The 11,772-nt window shown below is 43.1% G+C and overlaps 1 protein-coding gene across 1 annotated transcript; it reads left to right on the top strand.

Moving 5' to 3' along the window:
• Positions 1-1,404: 1,404 nt before the first annotated feature.
• On the top strand, positions 1,405-10,314 carry LOC130998538 (cyclase-like protein 2; the record flags this gene model as incomplete). Its single annotated transcript, XM_057923954.1, has 6 exons — positions 1,405-1,675; positions 1,993-2,037; positions 2,192-2,264; positions 2,803-2,863; positions 2,951-2,975; positions 9,146-10,314. Coding segments are annotated over 4 exons (396 nt in total), but the record flags the coding sequence as incomplete, so codon positions are not given.
• Between the last annotated feature and the right edge of the window lie 1,458 nt (positions 10,315-11,772).

Below are 11,772 nucleotides of genomic sequence, written 5' to 3'. Positions count from 1 at the left end.
TATTCTTAGCCTATTTTAATCCCTGTTTTTCTCATCCACCATGTTTAGCCATGTCAACATGTTTAAATGGTGTTATAGCTGCATGCAGCATCTTAGAAGGTAGAGAAACAATGACTACTGAAAGCATGAATTTACTGCACCATCCTTCATAATGTGTTGTGTTGTCAGTCATTTAATATTTTTTATTGTCAGTCATCTAATACATTGTGATGAAATTAGTACATAGACAATAAGAAGTCAGTACCATGACATAAAGAAAGGTGTTCCATGATATAGTTTCCTAAAATAAGTAAAATATAATAGTATAATCATGGAGCTACTGAGATGTTAGAATATAAGATTTTTGTCTCATTTTTTCCGCTCTCAATTTGCAGATATTCATAATAGTATAATCATGGAGCTGGTCAAGAAAGTTGCCCATGGAAGATCTACAGTTCCAGATAGTATTGCAAAAAGATTTGATCAAAAAAGTTATACTTATGTTTCAATGTAATATAGGATGATGATGTTTGATACTAATGGATGTAGAATGATGATGTTTGATGCTAATGTATAAATTATTATTATTATTAATTTATGTATTTTTGGCTTTTTATATAATGTTTTTAGATTTAATGAAACATCAGATCGAAAAAATAGGAAATTTTAAATATAAATACAAAATAAAAATTGTAATATAGACAAAAGAATAGACAACGGGTTTACTAACTGTTATCTATCAGAGAATAGACAACGGTTCACTGACTGTTGTCTATCAAAGAATAGACAACGGTTTTTCGACCGTTGTCTATCAGAGAATAGACAACGGGTTTCTAGACGTTGTCTATGACCGCCCTCCAATAGACAATACTCTCATTTACAACAGTTGATTTTCTAATAGACAATGGGTTTTGTTCGTTGTCTATTAGCGTTTTTCTTGTAGTGATATTCAAAACCAATACTTGAATTTAGTTGTGAATTCGAGTTGAATTCACAACCAATGAACAGTGGATATTTGTAAAATTTTATATGTAAAAGGTAAAATGGTAAATGTGGGTATTTTTTAAAATTTTTATATTAGTGGGTAAAATTTATTTTCACTATATAAAAGTGACTATTCTGAAAATCAACTCAAAATATAATGTGAATTATATTTCTCCCCTCCTCACACCCTTCTTTCACCTCAACGCCGGCATCTTCGATCAGCCCTTCCATGGCGGTGACGGCGACGCGCCTGCCACACCGAGCGGCACAGGCCAGAGCCTCTCCATGTCGTGACTCCCCTCTCTTCAGCCATAAAATCCGCACCCCAATCTCGTTGCCCCTCTCCTCGTCTGCTAACCCTAAGTGCCGAGGCTTCTCTCACCGAGTTCAACATCAACAATAACAACACGCTCCACTACAATCTGGCACTGAATCTGACGATTTGCAACCCGAACAAGGGCATCAGCATCTACTACAACCGGATTGAGGCTAGGGCTTTCTACCAGGGCCAGTGATTCTCCACCATCGAGTTGCAGAAGTTCTATCAGGGGAAGAAGAACACCAGAACTGAAGAATGGCTCCGACTACAATTTCTCTGAGCTGAAGCTGCTGGCTCACACCGGAACTCATGTCGACGCGCCGGGCCATTTCTACGACAACTACTTTGACAGAGGGTTTGATGTCGATACCCTTGACCTCAGAGTACTCAATGGTAAAACTCATTCCGTCAATTCAATTTTGTTTCGATTGGTATACTGCAAGTTCTCTCTTTCAAAATACTATGTAGAATCAACTCTGTTTATAGTACTCGGCTTATGTCATAACTAGGGCATATTACTTTCTTCTCAAATCGTTATACTTGATTCTTAATTGGACTTGTAGCAGTGTTTCTTAGATGAACAATTTATAAATTCCCCATTTGACTGAAGAGGTCTGTTCACCTTATTCCTGCGTTCCTTGGCATTTGATGGTTTAATTGCCTTATCTACTTAAATGGTTTGTGATGGCATGAATTCTACGTTTGGACAGGTGCTGTGTTGCTTGTAGATGTTCCCAGAGACAAGAATATTACTGGTTGCCTTACAACTTAACTTTTGTTCTTGGTATTTAGATCTATATATATATGTGGTGGAATGGATTATTAGTTTGAGTAGATGGTCCTCTCTCTGCTACTTGTTTCATAATTCTTTAATTCCCACTTTTCCGTTTTTAGTTTTTTGTATTTCAGATCAAGTTATGAAGTCCATAAACATTCCCAAGGGTGTGAAAAGAGTACTTTTCAGAACACTGAATACAGATAGGTAATTAAGCAACTCTTCTTAGGGTTGTTGTTGCACTCCTTATATATTGGATTTGCTCAGCCTGTCTCATTTTGCTGTTGTTAACATTTTGGCACTTCTTGTTGAACGGTGTTGCAGCTTCTATTGTAGCTTTAGTTTCAGTGTTTCTCATTTGTCGTTCTGCATAAGTGAGGCACTCAAAATATTCTTTATATTGCAAAATATGTTGGTCAGTTTGCTCTAGTTCTCCAAGTACCATTCTATTACATAAAGGAACTAAGTGTTTGGTTTGAAATGGTCGGAATCAACCTCTGGTTGTATTGAATTGAAAGAGTGTGGGCAGTTGGCTACATTAAAGGTTCAAGAAGGTAATTCTCATTGCTATTGATTGTATCTAGTGGTTTGGAACTTTGGAGGCTGTCTAATCTATTCATGGCAGTTAAATATTTTTGAAGGTCCTAGCTTCCATATTGTTTCATGATCTTGAATTTAAATTTAATAGATGTTTCTATGAAATATAATTTGAGTAACTGACTAACTGTATTTATTATTTTTGAAGGTCCTAGCTTCCATATTGTCTCACCGCGCTACCTTCTTCGTCTCTAGTATGCAATCATGTGGTATGTGCACGCAGCAATCCATTGCTTTCCTTTCTAAAAAATTGTTTATGATTCGTTTTTCTGTAGTTTGATGTTCTGTGGTTTTAGATCTTCGAGTGAATGGATCTCATTTTGTATCTGTGGATTGGGGGTTCGGCTGGTTATTGGGGCTAGAGACTCATTGTTTATTGTTGATTCATTTTCGTTGATTTTTGTTTTGCATTGACATGTGTTAGTCAAGAACTTAGCTTACTTTACTTGTATAATGTAGTGTGCTAAACTGAAATGCCTTATTTTTAATGGCTTGTTAGCCATCAATAATTCTGGAGATCATGGCCTAGTTTTATCATTTCAATTTGTATAAATTTATTTCACATGTTTACAAGGTTGATAGGACTTTAGGATTTTAGAGAATTTATTAGATATAATGTCTCAAGAGCTTAATGCAGAACCAATTTTTATTCATCGATGAAATGGAATAATATCAACTCTAGAATCATGAATTGAGCCCGCTAATCAAATACTGCTGAAATAGAAATTTTATTGAAAAAAATAAAAATTCGAAACCCTTGAAAGCACAGGTGCAAACTAAGAGCAGAGCCTCAAGAAAGAGGGCTCAAACAAAAACAACGAAAAACAACGAAGGACAAAGGACAAAAAACGGGAAGGTGGCGGAAAGTTAGACCTCAGAGGCTTCGGCCGAACCATCGCCCCTAGGCTAACCGGCCCCAAAGCCCGAAACAGAAACCTCCAAAAACAACAAACTAGAACCCGCAAAGTAGCTAAACATGCAGAAGCAGAAAAGCACCAAAGCAGCAGGAGCAGTTAGGCCCCACAAAGACATCCAACTCTACGGAGCAGCCACTCCACACCAACGCAAACCAACCAAGAGGACCCGCAAGTCAACCCAACCCAGCTCGAGCGAAAGCCCACGCCAGAGCAGCTCCCACAGAATAGGTCAGACATCCGGGTCTGAGAAGGCCTCGAGATTGTCTACCGAGCTAAGCCAACATTCGATGCACACCCTCCCACGCAAAGCTGGTTTCCAACCTGCGAAAACCAACAACAACAGGAGAGAAAAGCAGACCGAGAGAAAAGAAAAGGCAGAAAACAAAAGAAAAGGAACGGACTCCAAACAAACTGCCAGTCAAGGGAACAACCCAACCAACAGGCCTCATCGAACCTCAAACACTTCCTACATAAAAGAAGGAGCCCGAAAAGGCACCACAACCAAACAACCTCCAACCGGACCCAGCCCCAAAAGTACCAACGGCCACAAGAGAAGACCGAAGCAAAAGCAGAGAGAAGCTACAACTAGCAAAACCCAACAAGCCGATCAGACCCAATTCCCCGCTAGCAGTGAACCTCCAAATGCAATTACTTTTATAATCAATTCTCAAACTTAACCAAAGACAAGTTTTAAGGTCATCTTCACGGGATGTAGCAATTGGGTGTAATCAAAGATTTCCCGCACGGTTTCCCATGCTCATAATGAAGACTACATTAGAGGAGCAGAGACCAGCAACTATTAAGCATCGTGAAGACACTATTAAGCATATCTTTTCACAAAAAAACATTGATATTAAGCATATTGCAATGGAGACACTCCTGCTAGCATCAACCGGACAAATCACGGCAAGTAAAGTTCGCCAAGAGGAAGCGACCAAAACCATAACACCAAACCAACTCAAGGACCTCAGGACAAAAAAGCCCAGGTCAACAACCAGAACAAGCACAAACCAGTGACCCCCCAGGAACCAAACAAAACCAAAGGGAAAAACCCGAAAAGAAGAAGCCATCACCCCTGACCGGCAGAACAAGAACAAACAAAAACAAACAAAAGAAGTGGGCAAGAACACCCCAGGAAAGCATAGCACCTCAAGTGACGATCCGAATATAAGGCAGACTTCTCCTGTCATCACGAACTATCTGATGAATCTCCGGGATCGCATCATCCCAGTATCCTTCCTCCGTCACCGACGAAGCCAAGCAGTCAGCAACTCGGTTCCCTTCCCTGTAGATGTGAGTGATGATAATATGAAAGCAAGCAATGGAAGAAAGAACCTTACGCCAACGGCTGAAGAACCTCCATGGAACGGTGTCGGAACGAGAACGGAAAAGATCAACCAAGTAAGTGCAATCCATTTCAATCCAGACATAACCCCAACCATGGACAACAGTTTGCTCCAGAGGAATAATGAGAGCAAGAAGCTCAGCCTCGAAAGGCCAACCACGTCCAGCAGAGAAGTGGAAGCAACCCAAAACACAAGAAGAGTCTCTAATAACCCCACCCGCATGAATGAGAGGAGGAGTGCCATGAACGGAGCCATCGATGTTGATTTTGCGCCACGGTGCCGGAGGAGGGATCCAGAACACATAGACATAGGGGATCGGGCGACGAGGTCTGCCAGGCACCCCTAGACCATGTAGGATCAACAGTTCCTCAACCGAGTTAGCCATCTCACCTAAACAGAAACGAGAGGACTCCAAAATAAAAGCCTTAATCTGTATCGACATAGCCACCGCAGAAACTGGAGACTCATCAAACACAGCTCTGTTACGACTATTCCAGATGCTCCAAACGGTAGACATAACCCCAACCCTCCAAAGGTTATTAACTTGCTTGCTAACCGGCCTCTTCATAGCCCAAAGGATCAAACTCCCGATATCGTGGATCATCGAAGCATCAACACCGAACCAGAGGAAAAGATAGTGCCATGCCTGTCTAGCAATAGCACAATCCTAGAAGAGGTGATCAATATCCTCATCCGCATTCCGACAAAGGGGGCACCAACTCGGACCAATGAAGCCAGAACGACGTAGCGAGCTGGCAGTAGAGAGACGTCCTAGAATCACACGCCAAGTCACAATGGAACGGCGCATCGGGATGAACGGAGCCCAAATCCATTTGCCCCAATCAACCAAAGGAAAGCTGGGGCGGACATGATCCAAAGCGAGCGAGGCAGAAACTTCTCCAAAGTGAGAATGAATCCAAGCCCGGTGATCCTCCCCATCACCAATAGGAACCGAAACGATATCGAAAGCGATGTCCGGGAAAGTCTGCAAGAAATTCAGGGTAAAATGCCAAGAATCATCGAAGTAGTAATCCGAGATCGGCTGCATGAGAGTATGATGAACATTAGTAGGAATCCCGATTCTGTCAACCAGCCGATACCCTAACCAGTTATCCATCCAAAAAAGAATGGTGGAACCAGAACCAATAGAACAGTGCGTGTCGTTGACAAGATCATGTATAGCAGCTCGGGTGCCCAGCCAGATCGTGGAGGAGAACCAAGGGGAACGAGGTCTCAAACATGCGTCCAAATAACGCTGACGGAATAACTGAAAACCAAGAGAGTCCGAAAGTAATCAGCAACCAACCTAAACGTAGCATGAAGCTCTGACTGATGTGAGTAAAGGACTTCACATTCAGCCCTCCCTGATTCCTAGCAGCGCAGACTCGATTCCAAGCCACCGAAGATTTAGGCTTAGAGGTTGTGCAGCTTGTCCAAATAAAGGATCGATAGGCTCTATCCAGATCATGAAGCAGCTTAGCCGGCCACTTATAAATCAACATGTTATGGACCGCCGCACTCTGGATGACGGAAGTGACAAGGCAAATACGCCCCGCCATAGATAACTGCATGCCCTGCCATCTAGGAAAATGCGCAATAATGCGGTCACGAATGCAGGAAAGACGGGCAGTGGAAGCATGGCCCGCAAAGATGGGGACACCCAGATAAACGAAAGGTAGTGAGCCGGTTGAGAAACCCAGTTCCCGCTGAAGCCGACGACTCAACTGAACAGGCACACCTCTACTGAAGAAAACCGTGGACTTGGCTTTATTGCAGAATTGTCTAGAAACAGAAGCGTAGATCTGGAGAATAGACTCAATCATCCTGCAACTGCGCCTCGTAGCTTTACAAAACAAAAGGACATCATCAGCATACAGGAGATGAGAGGGGAAGAGCAGAGATCGAGACATCCTCATTCGAGCAATAAAACCCCTATCAGCAACATCCAAGAGAAGGCGACTCAAGACCTCTTCGGCCAAACCAAACAAAACTGGCGACAGAGGATCACCCTGGCGAACCCCGCGAGAGCAGCAAAAGAAACCATGTTGTTCCCCATTAAAGAGGACAGAAATCCGAGCCGACTGGAAGATAACTCTGATCCATTGCCGGAAAATCTGAGGGAAACCAAAACTGTGCAGAACCACCTCCACGAAATCCCAGCTCAGAGTATCAAAAGCTTTCCTGATGTCCACTTTCAGAGCCATGTTCCTTCCCTGAATTGATCGCTCCATGCAATTAACCCCTTCAGAAGCAAGCAGAATACACTCTTATATAGAGCGCCCAGAGATAAACCCAAACTGATTAGCTGAGACAATGACAGCCGCCACCGTATTCAGCCGAGATGCCAAAATCTTGGTAATGACTTTAAAGAAGAAATTCCCCAGCACAATAGGACGAAAATCAGAGACCAGCACCGCATTAGTCTTCTTGGGAAGAAGGCAAAGCAGATTGGAGTTGAGGCCATGAGGGAGATAGCCATGCGTGAAGAACCGACAGACAGCGGCGACAACATCCTCACCCACTATCTCCCAAGAATGTTGAAAGAAAGCACCATTAAACCCGTGAGGGCCGGGGGTACTATTCCTATCCATGGAGAAAACCACCAAACGAATATCCTCTGCCGAAGGAATATTCGTGAGCATAGCAGCCTGAGCCGAGGAGACCGAAGCAGGAATGTAACCAGAAATCCATGATCTATCCACCGCCCCAGATGTCGGCTCAGAAAAGAGATCCTCGTAAAAGTGAATCACATGAGCCGCCATGGTGACCGGGTCCTTCGAGATAACCCCATCAATACTAAGCTGCTTGATATTCTGCTTGGAACGATGCCATTTAACCATAACATGGAAGAAATGGGTGTTTCTATCCCCATCAGAAAGCCAAGAAACCGACTTTGCCGCAAATGCTCGGATTTGCGCAGGAGGACAGATCTAATGCGAGCTTGCAAATTGACCTCTTGATCAAACAAGTCATCCGTGTAGCCCTGCTCATCAATACTCTCTTGAACAGAGCTCAGATCTTGTTGAAGCTCGACAATAGCGATATTGTAATTCCCAAAAGTGTCTCTATTCCAAGTCTTGAGAATCGGCCGAAGGCGCTTCAGCTTTTTCATGACCCGAACCATCGGACGGAGACAGTCTAACGGCAAGGCCCAAGAAGCATGAACAGAAAACCCTCATGGGTACACCACATATTCAGAAACCGGAAACGACGTCCTGTCGGGGGAGTGGCAGTGTCCTGGCATCTCAACAAAATGGGGGAGTGATCAGAGCCCAGCCTAGGAAGTACCAGCGAAGACGCAGAGTTCCAGAGATCGGCGAAGCCTTGGGAGAAGAGGGCCCTATCAAGAACCGACTCAATCGGGAAAGGAAACCTTCACTGATTGTGAAAAAAGGCCCCAAGGACTCGAGTTGAATCAGATCGTGATCCTCAATGAAGGCGCGAAACTCACCACAGGGAGTAGAGGCCGGAACCCTGCGCCCTCGCCGCTCATGAGCCCCTAAAATAGAGTTGAAATCCCCGATCATGAGGAAAGGACCCACAATGAAAGACTCATTGTCTAACCAGAGCTGACGACGTTCCACATAATCACAGGAGGCGTGAGTGAAGGCCAGCGTGCAGACAATCCCGAGAAAAGAGCATTTAATGACCACCACCTGAGCAGAGGAAAAAACCACATCCGGAGTAAGAGAAGGATCAGCAAAAACCCAGATATTGGAACGACGTCTACTTCGAGTATTCTGATGAACCGGTGCAAGATGTAAGGAACGCCAAAAAGAGCTTGGAATCCCAGAGAACCGAGTCTTAGGCGCCAGAATGCCCAGGAAACACGGACTATAGATACGGCAGTTATGAGAAAGAAGAGGCATAGACGAAGAAATGCCTCTAATGTTCCAACAGAGAACATTCATTGCGAACTGGTAGGAAGGCCGTCCTCCTGAAGAGGATCAAAAAAATCATCAGCATCTTCATCTCCCCAACGCTTTGAGGAGGCACGAACATAAACCTTGGACATGCGCTGAAAAGCGTCAGAAGGGGAGGAGTCAATGGTAAAATTCTGGATAGAGGCGCCAGCCGATTGAGCGGCTGAAACTCTTTTCAAGAACTCGGTCGGTTCAGGCGATCGGCCACGTCAGGCAACCATTTTGGAATTCATTGGCGAGGGAGACCTATCGCTCCGAGCACTCTGACTTTGAGGGCGAGGTGGCAGCGAAGCAAAAATAAATTTCGGGTGAGGAGAATGCGGACCAAGGCTGCGGCCCGAACTCGACGAGAGGGAACCAGCCTGATGCGTAGGAGCGCAGCTCTGATTCGCCTTGTTCAGCTCAGGCTTGAAAGTGTTAGCACGGCCGCTGCTCTGGTCATCAATACGGTCTCTGTTGTGATCATTGAAAGGTTGCTGCTGCTGGGACCCCCGAGAAGTGTTCACTCTTGGATCCGGATTCGAGCTGTACTGTTCAAACATCGCCCTCTGCTCCGGCGACCCAACCTCAACCTGGTCCATCCCAATGATGGAAACAACCCTGGTATCTGAGTGTGAGTCGCCCTGATCAGCCCCCTGACACTGTTCTTGCACATTGCACCGCTCATCCAGCCTACTCTGCTTATTCAACCGGCTATGCTCAATCAACTGATTCTGCTCAGGCCCCCGTCTCTGCTCAGGAACACGGCTCTGCTCAAACATCCTTCTGTGCTCAGGCGTCTGGTTCTGCTCAGTCGGCTGAGCCGATGCAGCTATGGCCTCGCCATCCTCTCTGTTCTGGCAAGACTCCCGATCAGTCACAGCTCTAGAAACCGAGCCCAAGCTGCTCAGGTCCCCACCTTGCTGGACTCTAACTTGACTTTTCTCCGGTCTCTGAGAAGGGTCTTTGATTATGCTCATATCATTCGGGCCCTTTCCCAATTCAGATTCCAAACTGTCCTCAAGGACCTCAAAAGCATTGAACGTGACAATGTCCGAAGAAATCGCCCTCGGAGAGAGCGAAGGTTTCTCAACATGATTCCCCGCCTTCAAGGGAACCTCCGCATTCTTCCCTAGCGTGTCTACCGTCGGGTCAAACTCACCCTCCTGAAGAACAGTACCCTCTGCAGTTCGAGGCCGCCAAATCGAGCGGCTCCTAGCCCGCCGGCGCCTAGCTCTATTCCTGCGACGCCGGCCATGCCGATCAGTAATCTGTCCAGAGGTCCTGTTTGGGGAGGGCGGCTCCGCATCAGTGGGATTAGCCTCCGGATTAATCTTCCGACAATTATCTGTAGAGTGGCTAAGAGAAGAGCAAACACAACAGAAAGGAGGCATATCCTCATAACGGAATTCAATATCATAAATGTTTTCATAAGTGTTCATGAAAGCACCTTAAAAGCTAGTTTGAAAATAAAAAGAATTGGAACTTGGAAGCATCTCAGAAGTATTCTTGAAAGCACCTTAAAAGCTAGTTTGAAAATAAAAAGAATTGGTACTTGGAAGCATCTCAGAAGTGTTCTTGAAAGCACCTTAAAAGTGTTATACACCAAAATCTTCTAAGGATGTGGAAGCACCTCATAAGTATTCCTAAGGATTTATTTTTTCCAAAGATACATCTCCAAATCCTTTTACAAACAGGAGCTATATTTGGCACGATCATGGTGAAGCTTGGCCGTGAAGTACCTATTGCTAGTATGGACAATGGATGGAAAATAATTTGGGCCAAGCATAATGAAATTCAGACTGTCAACATCAAGAGTGTTGGGGCAGATTATGAGGTATGAATTTTCTTTAAATTAAGAACACAATTAAAAGCTAAAAGCAGTTCTGTGATTAAGTCATCTCAGGTTGCTAATGGAGAGAGATTACCTTTGGCAGTTAAGGAACTGGGAAATTGCGGTCTTTGTCCATAGGTATTTGTATGAACATGTTGATTTAAGTATCTTAAGTGGGATTGTGTATAAGAACATGGATGTTATCTTTCGCTCTTTTCATATCTTTATTTGCCTTAATTTTTTTTAATTAATGCATCATGTGCATTTGGATAATAAATACTCCTATAATTTTCTGTAATTCACAAAAGATTTTGCGTTTTTGGTCAACTTGTTTTTGTGCTTTTAGTTCTGTAATCCATTATAATTTTTTCCCAATAGGACTTAGTTCTTGGCGGATCAAGTTGATGGGAGTCGATGCACCGTGTTTCAATCGAGAATGCAACCAAAAATTGAGCTATGAGGATTACTACTAACAAGAAGGCTGAAGCAGAGAACGTTGTTTCAAATGCTAGCAAGTTGCGCGCATCTGTAATATATATTTATTTTAATTAAACATACAACTAAATAGAACATATGTGATGTTTTCATTATATTTGGATGATAATGTATGAAATTTTTGGAATGCTATATAATATATGTTATCGATGACAATGTCATTTTGTTCTTTTAGAATTATTAATTTAATTATTGAGATAAATAACAGAAAAATTTAAAAAATATTACGGTTATAAAAAGTGCAAAAAACTGTTAAGTGCAAAAAATCGTTATTTATTTATTACAAAGATAACGATTTAAACCGTTATAAAAAGTTAAAAAAAAATCTGTTAATTATGATAGGAAAAGAAAATATAATAGATAACGGAAAAATCCTAATACATAACAGGTAAAAAATCGTTATGTATAACCCTTATAGATAATGGATATCGACCGTTATGTATGAGCGCACCGTACCGTTATCTATGCTATTATACATAACGGTTTTTTAACCGCTGTCTATGATGTGTATGATATGTATCATACATAACGGTTTTTTTGGTCATAGATAACGAAAAAAATATGTTATCTATGAGCATTTTTCTAGTAATGAGCATGCCTAAAAATAGCCCTGCTCCCTGCCCT

The sequence above is a fragment of the Salvia miltiorrhiza genome, chromosome 8, assembly GCF_028751815.1.
Source record: "Salvia miltiorrhiza cultivar Shanhuang (shh) chromosome 8, IMPLAD_Smil_shh, whole genome shotgun sequence".
NCBI classification, from domain to species: Eukaryota; Viridiplantae; Streptophyta; class Magnoliopsida; order Lamiales; family Lamiaceae; genus Salvia; species Salvia miltiorrhiza.
The sequence above is the reverse complement of the archived record's forward strand: the minus strand, read 5'-3'. Positions and strand labels throughout refer to the sequence as shown.